Consider the following 14,425-nt stretch of genomic DNA (forward strand, 5'->3'; position numbering starts at 1 on the left):
CAAGCAGCCTTGGTTGGCATGGATGATGTCACGCTGTGAACATCTTGGGGTTGGGGGTGACGCATGTTTTATAGCAGCAAAGAGCTGTTAAAACTGCAAAGATGAATTCAAATGTTCTTTTTAGTTAAAGTTTTTACATTTTGTTCTTTACATTAGAAAATTTTTTTACTCAAATTCATTTTTCTTATGTACAATTTTATATTTTTTAATTTTTTAATTCCTATAATCGTTTAGTTTAGCTTTTGTGGAACACACACATATTGTTTGGCTGCTGATATTGATCAGCTTATTACTCCTCTCTTATGATTTTCCCCCATTTGATTAATTTACTGATTTTATTACAGTTAATTCATTTTCTATTTTCAGTGCAGCTCATCAGTAATTACACATCAGTGTTTACACTGCGTCACTTTTATTTGCACAACTTTTTTAACTACATCATTCAGTTAATCTACACACACACAGTTCCTTTAATTTGTTTACCATCTGATGTCAGTGTACTTGTCTGTTGCCCTGTGTGTGTGTGTGTGTGTGTGTGTGTGTGTGTGTGTGCTTTTAATGGCTGTAAATGAGGGGGAAACGATTTTATTGGATCCTTTTCTTATCTTTTCAACATGGTTTAATGTAAAGTTTCATTCAGTACAAACTTTAGTTACACCAATCTAATGAGACAGAGCCTGGATTTGTATTCTGAACAGTTTAAACATGTTTAAAACGGAGACATGCGTGACGGGTCTAAAGTCCGCACCTGCTCCGCTATTATGGAAATTAAACTAACCAGATGAATAACATGAAATTATTTTTGGCAGACAGACTAACTTCTGGGTAAATTTTATACAAAGTGTTTTATTAATTATCTTCTGTTGAAGTATAACTTTGACATACACAATAAACGGGTATTGGTTGCTGGTCAAAGCAGCTCATGGCTGTTATGGGTGGGCCCGAGTGCAAGTGGGTGTGGCCAGGCCCGGTAGGCCCACCCATAATGCTGCGGCTGCCATGAACTCTTTGGAGCGTTCGCAAAGAAATTAATTCCACTGGATTCATTAGAAATTACTCAGTCTGCTGAAATCAATTCCATGTTTTCCTGGTTGCTCTGCTCTGGTGCACACACAGATGACCGGGGTCGTCAATGAAGTAAAAAAAAAGAAAAAGGCCGAACCGAAATGAAACTTCAGGACAGGCTTGTCGAAGCTGGAGGAGGAGTCACTAGGCCTGGGCGATATGGCAAAAAGAATGATCAAGATATATTTTTCCATATCGTTCGATCTCGATTTTAATCACGATTAATTTTTATATAGTCAGTTTAAAGCAGCTTAAAATGTAAAAATAAAGAAACTAGATATTAGTTAAACCTTTTATTGACATTCTGTGTGTCTTTAATGCTATACAGGTACAAAATAAACAAATTATCTGCTGAATGAAACATCTTTGAGCTCTATCTCTAGCTTTTCTCTGCATTCATCATACAGCTGTGGCAGTGCAGTTTGAGAAAAATACTTTCGGCCAGGTATTTCGTACCTCTGGTCCAGCACTTTGATTAAATGCTTAAATCCTTCTTTCTCTACTGTGTTCAGAGGCATCATGTCTTTTGCTATACAAAAAGTTATAGCTTTTGTGATGGTTTTGCTTCTCTTTGAGTTCTGCTTGTACGGTGCAACATCTGAAAATGACGAGATGATTGATTGCCGTTTTGGTTGTGCAGCTGCACCACCAGTGCCAGCTGCACCACTACTAGCAGCCGCGCTAGTGCTAAGTCTACTTTGAGACAAGCTAACAAGTTGTCCGGACTCTGCTCGCATTTTCACGCTCTCTGTATAATCACTTGGGTGGTATTTCTTTAGATTATTAAATAGATTCGTAGTGTTGCCAGTTTTTGAAGGCACCATTCGCCGACATACCTTGCATGTCGTCTTGATTTGCTCAACGTCACTTTTGAGATACCCGAACCACCGCCACACAACTGACGTTGAGTAACTTTTCTTCTGAACAATGTCTTCATCTCCAGAAGACAACTCCGAGTCATGACTGGGGTCTACTTCGCTGTTTTCAGCTCCACGTTTGGCCATTCTGCTTATTAAACCTCTTCACCGAAGTAGCGGAGCAGGAAAAGTGTAATTGCAAATGCTTCTTCTTTTTGTTAAATGGCGGTGGGTAACCAACGCGCATGGAGTGTTAGCGCCCCCTACTGAGGCTGCACACATCTGTTATTTCTGATCGAGACTCCCAGCTGATCACCATAATTGCACTGAAAATGATCGTGATCACAAAGTGCGATCATATGATCGCCCAGCCCTAGGAGTCACTATCCCATAATAAGTTGTTTCCATGTCTGATCCCCCACAGACGTGTACATCAGGAGATTTCTCATACAGAAACATAAATAAGTGAAAAAGTCCCACAGGGCAGGTTTTAGTGGGGCTCATCAGCTGGGCTCTCCGGCTGTTAAACATTTATTAGGCAGACTGGTTAGGAAGAAGATCTGCCCTTTCTGAAACACTCAGACCAACCCATGTGGCACCAACAACCACACCATGTTCAAAGTCACTTAAATCACCGTTCACACCGAGCTTCTGAATGGGGAAGATCGTCTTGACCATGTCAACATTCCCAAATGCATTGAAGTGATTGGCTGATTAGTCATTTGTGTTGATGAGCAGTTGGACAGGTGTACACAATAACGTGGCCAGTGAGTGTATACTATGTATAATATTGTCATTTTCCACCTAAAATTAATCAAAAATTTAAAAGTAACTCCTGGTAACCATTGACCAGTATTGTCTTGTGTCTTTTTTCAGTACTTTTATCATCGAAAAACAGCCCCCCCAGGTATTAAAAACTCAGACCAAGTTTGCTGCAACAGTCCGCCTTCTGGTGGGGGGGAAACTCAATGTCCACATGAACCCGCCACAGGTCAAGGCTGTCATTGTCAGTGAGCAGCAGGCCAAAGCTTTGTTGAAGAATGAAAGTACACACAGGTAAGGAGTCGGCAGCCTAGACATCTAAATACACCGACCAAAAATATAAACCTAACATTTTTGCTTTTGCTCCTGTTTGTCATGAGCTGAAACATTTTCTAAATACACCTGTCATGGTCTGCGTCCTGTGTCCCCCCCCCAGGTTCCCCTTATGTGTCTCCTTGTGTTCCCCAGCCCCCCTCTAGGTTCTCCCCGTAGGTTTCTGTGCCCCTTTAGGTCTCCAGCTCCCACCAGGTTTTCCCAGGTTCACTTATGGTTTAGTTTTCTTTGTATTTATATTATCTAGCTAATTTTCCCCTGTAGTTTCTTAGGTTCAGGTTTCCCTAAAGGCCCTTCCCCACCGGTTTATTAGTTCTTTCCTCAGATCATTAGTTATTTGTCTTGTTCTTCTAGTCTTTAGGTTTGGTTATCATTCATATGTCATGTTTTATTTCCCCTCCTCAGCTTAGTTTCCTCTCCCTGATTAGTAGATTGATTTCTCCAGGTTTCTCTCTCCCCACGCACCTGCAGCTCATCTTCCAATCATCCTGCCCCTGTATATAAAACCCTGTCTGTGTCGCAATATGTTGTTGGTCCATTGTCCTTGTCAGCTCTTTAAGTGAGCTCTTTGTCTCTAGGTCTCTTGGTTTTTTTCATACTTGGATTTTCAGTTTTATTTCAACTCCTGCCTCGTGTCTCCCTGGTTCTGCATCTTGGGTCCCCCCCCCCCACACACACACACACACACACACACACACACAGAGTGTGAGAACACCAATGACTCAGTAATCTCAAATATTCTTTACAAATCTGTCTACATCTGCGCTAGTGAGCACTTCTTCTCTCCCGAGATAATCCTTCCCTCTAGGCTTGGGTGGTATCCAAATTCTGATAGCATTAGACTTTCTCCACATTTTACCAAGGTGTAAGGTGTTACTGTTGCCAATTAAAAATTATGCCATAAGCCTCAAGTGACATTACCTTCACTGTTCAGAAACTGAATCTCCAACACTATTATTACTGAAAAAATAACGACGTTTTATTAAAAAACGCAGCTGATTACAAAGTTTTCTCACCAGATAAAAAGCATTTTTACTTTTCCATCTTCAACATTGCATGTTATTGGCCGACAACGTTCCCTGCAGTACTGAAAACCTGCTCCAATGATGAGCTTGTGGCAGTTAGCCGGTCACAACATCTGGGAAGAGGGTAGCAGCATATTTCCACCAGAAAAGCGATTTGTCATCTCCTTGAATGACAGGCTTCAATTAGGCTGTAGTTTCAACTTCGGAGTGCTTCTCTGTGGTGTCGACGGGACCTGCATCTTGTTGTTACCTCTTCATTGCACGGGGAGCACTTGTGGTCGAGCAAACACTCATTGACAGAACACCAGTGTCATTTGCTCAAAACCAAAAATATCTTTTTTTTCGTCACCCAAGTCAATTAATGCACAACCTGCCCTTTCTCTTCCTTTCTGCCTTGGTGGCTCTCTCTCTCTCTGTGCTGTCACTCGATGACTTCATGTTAGTAAACTTAATGAAATGTCTCAGAAAGTCAGCCTTAACATATTAAACTATCTTCTTTCTTTCTTTTTCTTTCTTTCTTTCTTTTTCTTTCTTTCTTTTTCTTTCTTTCTTTCTTTCTTTCTCTTTCTTTCTTTTTCTTTCTTTCTTTTTCTTTCTTTCTTTCTTTCTTTCTTTCTTTCTTTCTCTTTCTTTTTCTTTCTTTTTCTTTTTCTTTCTTTTTCTTTTTCTTTTTCTTTTTTTCTTTCTTACTCTTTCTTTTTCTTTTTTCTTTCTTTCTCCTTCTTTTTTCTTTCTCTTTCTTTTTCTTTCTTTCTTTCTTTCTCTTTCTTTCTTTTTCTTTCTTTCTTTTTCTTTCTTTCTTTCTTTCTCTTTCTTTTTCTTTCTTTTTCTTTTTCTTTCTTTTTCTTTTTCTTTTTCTTTTTAGGCCCGAGCAGCGAAAGCGCTGCGAAGGCCTCTTGTTTTTGCTCTGTTTATTCTTTCTTTTTATTTATTATTCTTAGCCCGCTTTGAATGGCTTTTTGGGGACGTTAACGTACCCCAAAACTCACAATACTTTGCATACTTATCAGGCCTGGTGAAAAATTTGATATTTTAAAGGTCCCAAAAAAATCGCAAAGGAAATGGCTGAACAGCGCCCCCTAGAAGGTGAAAAATACCCCTCTCCATAAAGCTTAGTTTATCGTACAGTTATGAAATTTGGTACACTTGTAGTACTCAACAGTCCGCACAGAAAAGTCTCTTGCAAGCATGGTCAATATAAAACAGGAAGTCGGCCATTTTGGGTTGAAATGGCGATTTTTTGCCGTTTTTGCCGTTTTTAGGGTCCGTTTCTGATTGGATTGCTCGATCATTTTTCGCACGATCGTCTCAAAAATTGTGCAAAATTGCTCAGAAGAGATGGGCGAACAAAATGAGACAAGGATTCTGACTTTTCGTATATGATGAAGGGGCGGGGCCAGGCCTCGAAGGTTGACTACTCGCCAAAATTTTTTTAATTGCTATAACTTCATAACTGAATGGAATAGAGTTACCAAACTTTCTGTGGTCATTCGTCATCCACCCACAAAGTAAAATGAATGGTCGCATGATGACATCACACAAGCCCCGCCCCCTCAAGACCAAAAAGGTCAAGTTTTACTGTGAAAGGTCCCAAATTGCCCCATTTCACTTAATCACCACAAATTTGTAGCTGGTAACTCAAGACAAGTGGGGGTTGCTTGGCGTCACTTTATGGGAGTTTTCGGCAGAGGGCGAGGCTGTGGCGGCGCGGCGAAGTCAGGCGTACCGCCGTGGCCTTACGTTTGCCTCCCGTTTCGTCATTTCTAAAGATATCGTCACGAAACTTCTTGTGAGTGATCCTAGTCTGGCCCCCCAAAAGATCTGATGTGAATATCCGGTGGGCGTGGCCTATTTTCTGAAATAGCGCCCCCTAGGACCATTAAAACTGTCAGCCCCAAGCCATGCTTTGACTGAGGATTACGAAATTTGGTACACTAGTGTGGTGTCTCAGGACCTACAAAAAAGTCTCTTGGAGCCAAGTGCAAAGTCGCACAGGAAGTCGGCCATTTTGGTCGAAGTACGCGATTTAGTGGTTTTCGCACACGTTGTTTGGAGAGTGATGCTCCGTCGTCCTTTTCACCAATCGCCTTCAAACTTCTGCCGTATACTCTTAAGTCATAGGGGAAAAAATTCAACCGTCAGATTTTTCAAAAGTTGAAAGGTGTGGGCGTGGCTAAGCCTCAAACTTTGACCTGTCGCCACACCACTCTTTTTTTCACAGCTCCCTACTGGACTCCTTTTACCCAATCAGCAGGAATCTCTGGCAAATAGCAGTAGACACCTTGAGGTCACTTGTTATCCACTACTGGCAGGTTTCAGAAAAAGGTGGGGCTTTGGGAGCATGGCGAAAATCGCCATCACGCCATGGAAATACGTTTGCCTCTCATTTCTTCAGTTATCGTGATATCGCTACGAAACTTATGGGGAGTGATCCTAGTCTGACCCCCAAGAGACATAGACATCTGAATTTTGTGGGCGTGGCCTATTTTTTGAAATAGCGCCCCCTAGGACCATTTAAACTATTAGCCCCAAGCCATGCTTTGACTGAGGATTACGAAATTTGGTACACTAATGTGGAGTCTCAGGACCTACAAAAAAGTCTCTTGGAGCCAAGTCCAAAGTCGCACAGGAAGTCGGCCATTTTGGTCCAAGTACGCGATTTAGTTGTTTTGGTACACGTTGTTTGGAGAGTGATGCTCCGTTGCTCTTTTCACCAATCGCTTTCACACTTCTGCTATATACTCTTAAGTTGTAGGGGAAAAAATTCAACCGTCGGATTTTTCAAAAGTTGAAAGGTGTGGGCGTGGCTAAGCCTCAAACTTTGACCTGTCGCCACGCCACTCTTTTTTTCACAGCTCCCTACTGGACTCCTTTTACCCAATCAGCAGGAATCTCTGGCAAATAGCAGTAGACAACGTGAGGTCACTTGGTCTCCAGTACTGGCAGGTTTCAAAAAAAGGCGGGGCTTTGGGAGCATGGCGAAAATCGCCATCACGCCATGGAAATACGTTTGCCTCTCATTTCTTCAGTTATCGTGATATCACTACGAAACTTCTGGTGAGTGATCCTAGTCTGACCCCAAGAGAAATAGACAGCTGAAGTTTGTGGGCGTGGCCTATTTCCTTAAATAGCGCCCCCTAGGACCTTTTAAACTAATAGCCCCAAGCCATGCTTTGACTGAGGATTACGAAATTTGGTACACTAATGTGTTGTCTCAGGAAAAAAAGTCTCTTGGAGCCAAGTGCAAAGTCGTACAGGAAGTCGGCCATTTTGGTCCAAGTACTCAATTTAGTGGTTTTCGCAGACATTGTTTGGAGTATTATGCCCCATCGTCCTTTTCACCAATTGCCTTCAAACTCCTGCTATATCCTCTTAAGACATAGGGGAAAAAATTCAACCGTCGGATTTTTCAAAAGTTGAAAGGTGTGGGCGTGGCTAACCCTCAAACTTTGACCTTTCGCCATTACATTTCTTGGCTTAATAACTCCCATGTGCATGATCTAATCTATATCAAACTTTGTCTGTGTGATCACTGACCACATCTGAAGACAATGCCAATGTGGACAGCTGACATCCCCTAAGTCCCGCCCTCTACTACAGGAAGTCTATTGTTTTATGGTGAAATGCCCATATTTGTCATGATCTGAAAGCTTTCCAGCGGCCCTAGATAAGTTTAACCTACAATAACTTCAAACAACGTGGTCAGAAAAGCATTACAGTTGGTCTGTGTCATCAGATCCACGAGAGTCGTAAAGGTAGAGTATGCCCTAGTTGTGAGACGTGTAATATAATGGTGTCCTCAGAGGGGATGCTGAGCCAGGGTGAGGTGCGGACGAGGTGATCGTTTGCGGTTTCTGGTGTCGGGGTGGTCGACGTTTCTGTTCCGCGGACGTGCCCTAGTGCCCCGGGCTGCCGGCCAGGCCGGAGCGGTGCGGAGCTGCGAGGGCCGAACGACGCTGCTTGCAGCTTTAATTTTCTTTCTTACTCTTTCTTTTTCTTTTTTCTTTCTTTCTCCTTCTTTTTTCTTTCTCTTTCTTTTTTTCTTTCTTTTTCTCTTTCTTTTTTTCTTTTTCTCTTTCTTTTTCTTTTTCTTTCTTTCTTTCTTTCTTTCTTTCTTTCTTTCTTTCTTTCTCTTTCTTTCTTTCTTTCTTTCTTTCTTTCTTTCTTTCTTTCTTTCTTTCTTTTGGTTTATAGCATTAACATAAAATTTTTCTTATCAAACAAAACAACAATATTAACAACTTGAATTTAAACCAAAAAAGGAATAGGCAGAAGCAATGCTTATTTTAGCCTACCCTATTTTCCACCTAAGATACATAACCAATATACATTTCTTTTATTTTCCCCAATATAAATAACCACAATGATAATTCATTAATGTCTATATATACTTTACGTACCCTGTAAATATGTGACACTTTACACCTGCTTTAAACTTTAGTAAAGAAGTACATTTCTTCAAATCATCATCTAACTCATTCCACAATTTCACACCAACAACGGAAACACATCTTGATTTCACATTAGTTCTGGCTTTTACACATTCAAACATAAATACACCTCTGAGATTATAATGATCATCTCTTGGTTTGAAATAAACTTTTATGCAATTTGGGATATTATTATTAACGACTTTATGAAGAATCTCTAAGATTTTTACTTTAATTATATCTCCTAATTTTAGTGTTTTAGTTTGACTAAATAGATTATGGGTTGGTTCGAGGTATTCCAATTTATTAACTATTCTAATTGCCTTTTTTGTAATTTAAATACAGTCTCAACACATGTTTTACCTGCATTTCCCCAAACCTCTGCACAGTAAGACAAATAAGGCATAACCAAAGAGCTATAAATCAAAAACAAGGCTTTTTTATTTAGTACATCACTAGTTTTATAAAGTATAGCAATAGATTTAGACTTTTGCCATTTGATATATTTGATATGTGGTTTCCAACTGGGTTTACTATCAATAATCACACCGAGGAATTTAGTCTCATATACTTGTTCAATTGGGACTCCATTTAAATACAGCTTAGCACCGTCATTGTCCCTGTTCCCTGAAAATATCATAAATTTGGTTTTATTTTCATTTAGTGATAGCTTGTTGTAATCAAACCATTTTTTAATTCAACCCAATTCGTTTTCAACCTCTTGTAATAATTTACTCATATCTTTTCCCATACAAATGAAATTTGTATCATCTGCAAACATAATACATTTTAACCGAGACGATACAGAAAAGATGTCGTTCAGGTATAGGTTGAATAATTTCGGTCCTAGCACCGAGCCTTGCGGTACACCACCTATTACTCTTTCAAGCTGTGAATCTATATCATTAACATTTACATATTGAAATCTACTGCTTAAATAACTAGCAAGCCATTGATTGGTTTTACCACGAAGACCATAGTATTCACATTTCTTGAGCAGGTATGTGTGATCAATTGTATCAAATGCCTTACTCAAGTCAATTAAGACAGCCACTACATGAAGTTTTTGATCCACTGCTGTTGCAATCTGCTCTACCAAATCCATAACTGCTAATGAGGTTGAACGATTCTTCCTAAACCCATACTGATGGTCGTTGAAAAGATCAAACTTGTTGATAAATGCTTCAAATCTAATTACAAAAAGTTTCTCAAGTATCTTTGAAAACTGTGGCAGTAAAGAGATAGGTCTATAGTTACAAGCTAATAATTTATCACCACTTTAATAAATAGGAATAACTCTGGCTATTTTAATTTGTTCAGGGACTGTGCCACTTGAAAAGGATTTATTACAAATATAAGTAAAAGGTTCAATAATGCAATGGATAACCTCCTTGATGAGAGACATATCCATCCCATGAAAATCTAAGGACTTTTTACTTTTGAAACTATGTACCGCTTGGATCACATCACTGTGGCTTACACTGCTCAAAAACATTGCATTATTATTTTTATTTATTTCATGGTTAATTTCAACTTCTGGCAGCTTTTTAGATAGATTAGGGCCAACATTCACAAAATATTTATTAAACTCATTTGCAATGTCCTTTTCATTTTTATTGTGAACATCTATACCTGCTTCTTTTGTATTTCTTATTAATTTATTTAACACATTCCATGTACCCTTAGTATTATTTTTGTGTTTTAGGAAAAGCTGATCATAATATTCCTTTTTTTGCTTCCTTATTATTGCAGTTAATTTGTTTTTATATTCCTTATACCTCTTTTCTTTGTCCTTTGTTGGATTTTTTATAAAATCTAGATACAGTGATTTCTTTTTCTGGCAAGCCCTTTCCAATCCCCTAACAATCCAGGGTGGGGACCTTTTTTTTTAAGTTTTGCTTATGATATTTTAGAGGACAATGTTTATCATAAGCTCACAAAAATATTTCTAGAAATGCATTATAAGAATTATTAACATCATCAACATAAACATCAGTCCAATCAGAACAAAACAGTTCAAATTTCAGAGCTTCAATTGCAACAGCAGTTTTTTTTCTAGTTGTGGTATAATTTACATTTTCCATATCTAAATAAAAATGAAAATTCATCCAGCCATCAGTTTCAGGATTCTCAATAAAATTCGGTATAAGAGAAAAAGACTGTGTAATTTGTTATTGTTTGTTTTGACAGTGAAAGCAGCGGGGACATCCTTAACAACAACTGTGTTATGGAGTATCATCAAGGCACCGGCACACTCAGCGCCCACTTCAGAAACATGGTAGGCTATCTGGGAATATAAAACGTGTGTGTGTGTGTGTGTGTGTGACTTTCTACCTACTTACATACGTGCATATCTATACAGATTGATAGAAGAATTAGCAGTTTTTTAATAACGTGCCTCAAGATAAAAATCACAAGAACAAAAACAAATAAATAAATAATAATTAATAAATGTAATAAAGAAGGAGAAAAATAATTTGGATAAAAAATAAACAGAGAATTGGTAGAAACCGCAGCTTGAAGAGAATGTTGTGAGGAAGAATCAACCGAAGGTCACGCCAAAGCCAGTCTGAAGAGGTGAGCCTTCAGCTGCTTTTTAAAGGAGACCACTGAGTCCACTGATCTCAGGCTCAGGGGGAGAGAGGTCCAGAGTCTGGGGGCCACAGCAGCAGATGATCTGTCACCTTTGGTCTTTAGCCTGGTGCTGCACAACCAACAGACTTTGGTCGCTGGACCTCAGGGACCTCCTGGGGGTGTAGGGACTGAGAAGATCACCAGTGTATGGTGGGATGGATAGATAGAAAGATATATAGATGTATGGATGGATAGGTGGATGGATGGATGGGTAGGGAGGTTGATGGGTGGGTGGGTAGGTAGGTAGGTAGGTAGGTAGGTTGATGGGTGGGTGGGTAGGTAGGTAGGTAGGTAGGTAGGTAGGTGAATGGATGATAGATAGGCAGGTAAGTGCATGGATGGATGGATGGATGGATAGGTGGGTAGGTAGGTAGGTAGGTAGGTAGGTAGGTGAATGGATGATAGATAGGCAGGTAAGTGCATGGATGGATGGATAGGTGGGTAGGTAGGTAGGTAGGTAGGTAGGTGAATGGATGATAGATAGGCAGGTAAGTGCATGGATGGATGGATAGGTGGGTAGGTAGGTAGGTAGGTAGGTAGGTGAATGGATGATAGATAGGCAGGTAAGTGCATGGATGGATGGATGGATGGATAGGTGGGTAGGTAGGTAGGTAGGTAGGTAGGTAGGTAGGTAGGTAGGTGAATGGATGATAGATAGGCAGGTAAGTGCATGGATGGATGGATAGGTAGGTAGGTAGGTAGGTAGGTAGGTGAATGGATGATAGATAGGCAGGTAAGTGCATGGATGGATGGATGGATGGATAGGTGGGTAGGTAGGTAGGTAGGTAGGTAGGTAGGTGAATGGATGATAGATAGGCAGGTAAGTGCATGGATGGATGGATGGATGGATAGGTGGGTAGGTAGGTAGGTAGGTAGGTAGGTAGGTAGGTAGGTGAATGGATGATAGATAGGCAGGTAAGTGCATGGATGGATGGATAGGTAGGTAGGTAGGTAGGTAGGTAGGTGGGTAGGTAGGTAGGTAGGTAGGTAGGTAGGTGAATGGATGATAGATAGGCAGGTAAGTGCATGGATGGATGGATGGATGGATAGGTGGGTAGGTAGGTAGGTAGGTAGGTAGGTAGGTGAATGGATGATAGATAGGCAGGTAAGTGCATGGATGGATGGATGGATGGATAGGTGGGTAGGTAGGTAGGTAGGTAGGTAGGTGAATGGATGATAGATAGGCAGGTAAGTGCATGGATGGATGGATAGGTGGGTAGGTAGGTAGGTAGGTAGGTAGGTAGGTGAATGGATGATAGATAGGCAGGTAAGTGCATGGATGGATGGATGGATGGATGGATGGATAGGTGGGTAGGTAGGTAGGTAGGTAGGTAGGTAGGTAGGTGAATGGATGATAGATAGGCAGGTAAGTGCATGGATGGATGGATGGATGGATAGGTGGGTAGGTAGGTAGGTAGGTAGGTAGGTGAATGGATGATAGATAGGCAGGTAAGTGCATGGATGGATGGATGTAGATGAAACATTTGAGGACTCGAGGTTGATGCACAAGTTTTGTGCGTTATTTAGCCCCACTAACCCCACATACTTGCTGTAGGCTGTATGTCTTAAACAAACATAATTTCACATGATGCTGATGTATGTCACTTACATGTCACTGCTTGGCTGTTTGTTTACAGTCACTGAAGCGAATCAAGCGCTCAGACCGTCGAGGTGCCGAGTCGGTCACAGAGGAGAAGTTCACTATTCTGTTTGAGTCACAGTTCAGTGTTGGGGGTAACGAGTTGGTTTTTCATGTCAAGGTTAGTCACTTCCTTTTATTATCTTTACTTACATTTTTAGTGCTGATTCAGCATTAACGCTATAGTGATCCTGTTTCTCTTTAATCTTCTTTAAGAAAAATCTGTCTGCATTTTCTGTTTATGGTACCAAGTGGGTTTTTAGTAGGGATGAGCGAGTATACCACTATCTGTATCTGTTCAGCCATCTAAATGATCTCAGCCGGTGCGAGGAAACATGACTCAGTGTCTCCGGTTTTAGCTTCTTTGCACTGGCTGCCAGTCAAGAGTTTAATATTTTATTGTTGATTTTTAATCTTTGCATGGGAAGGCAGCTACCTACTTATCTGACCAGTGTGTTCCCTATTGCCTTTCCAGAGCGCTAAGGTCCTCTGGTCAGTCGACCTTGTTCATTGCCCAGCTGCAGGCCGTCTAATGGTTTCATGTGTAGGGAGGGGCGGATGCTCTGTGTGACTGGCTAGTCACAGAGAGTGAAGACAGTCAGTTACCCAGTGAGGATTTTCCTTCAGCACGATTACAGATATTTACGGCTTTTAATCGTTTTATGCTCGTACTCGTCAAAAATGCTTCATCCGTTTCAGACGAGTACCCGGCTCAACCCTAGCCTTTAGGAGGCATGATGTTATCCAGAAACAGCTGAGCTAATTTCTAGGGCTGATGTGATTTCTAAAGTAGAAACTGCTGCAGCCGCGTGTCAGCGGAGTTTTGTAGATTGAATCATTAGTTTGCATGACTAACTTTAATTTTTTCTGAGCTTAAAGGGACAGTCAAAACATGTATAGAAATAATAAATGTCTTCTTCATACGTTCTCCTGCAATGCCCTGGTCCTGTAGAATGAGCCCTGGCATTTTTACTGTGATTGCCTGTTTTTCTGTAAAACCACAGAAAAAGAGAGATGCTCGGGTCGAGCAGGCTGCTTCATGCGCGTTCACGCTCAGGCATCGCCCGTAGCATTTGCTATCCGTAGCTTTAGCAGCAGAGAGAGAGGCAGTGCCAACTCAGCGACTTTGTCGCTGTTCCTAACGCCTAGTGATGAACCTAGCTACATTTCTGAGGACCCTTAGCTACTTTCTTCTAGATATTTCCTGCAAATTAGCAACAAAATAGCCATTTTTGCTCTGAACCGTTCTTTGAACGTTGTTTCTGCTGTCATCAAGGGTATAAAAGTTACAGATATAAAAGACGTCACTGGCGCTTTAGCTCACCTAGTAAGACGTCGGAGTCTCATGGGAAAGACCCGTGTTCGATTCTGGATGTGAACATAGTTTATTTAGTGTTTATTTTTTACATTAATGGTATTTGTTTTTTCAATAAGATGCCCAAACTTTAATTTGAGACTCGCCGAACGGCATTGAATTCACAGATAAAAAAGATGTGGTTTCAACTTTCCTTTTGGAACAATTTTTCAAGCAAGGGAAGGGAATGATCTGAGCATGCAGGAGGACTGACCCATCTTAAACCTTTGTCGGCTGTGCTGAAGAGAAAGGTACAGAACCACATTATTTAATTAATTAGCTGCGCGTTCTCCTGTCCTCTGTCCTCTGGGACACACACACACACA

General features: G+C 40.6%; 1 protein-coding gene across 4 annotated transcripts in view; it reads left to right on the forward strand.

Moving 5' to 3' along the window:
- The window catches only part of LOC107396992 (signal transducer and activator of transcription 5B), a 175,932-nt gene that overhangs the window by 70,171 nt on the left and 91,336 nt on the right, over positions 1 to 14,425 (forward strand). For 2 of the 4 annotated variants that reach the window (XR_008560500.2, XM_054736403.2), the window contains exons 9-11: positions 2,799 to 2,978; positions 10,663 to 10,750; positions 12,744 to 12,866. Coding sequence is in view for 3 of the 4 variants with exons in the window: in XM_054736403.2 (XP_054592378.1) it covers positions 2,799 to 2,978; positions 10,663 to 10,750; positions 12,744 to 12,866 (391 nt within the window). In the remaining variant the exon portion in view is untranslated. The remainder of the gene's footprint in view (positions 1 to 2,798; positions 2,979 to 10,662; positions 10,751 to 12,743; positions 12,867 to 14,425) is intronic. The other 2 variants (XM_054736404.2, XM_070545342.1) reach the window with 2 other exon arrangements.

The sequence above is a fragment of the Nothobranchius furzeri genome, chromosome 16, assembly GCF_043380555.1.
Source record: "Nothobranchius furzeri strain GRZ-AD chromosome 16, NfurGRZ-RIMD1, whole genome shotgun sequence".
Classification (NCBI taxonomy): domain Eukaryota; kingdom Metazoa; phylum Chordata; class Actinopteri; order Cyprinodontiformes; family Nothobranchiidae; genus Nothobranchius; species Nothobranchius furzeri.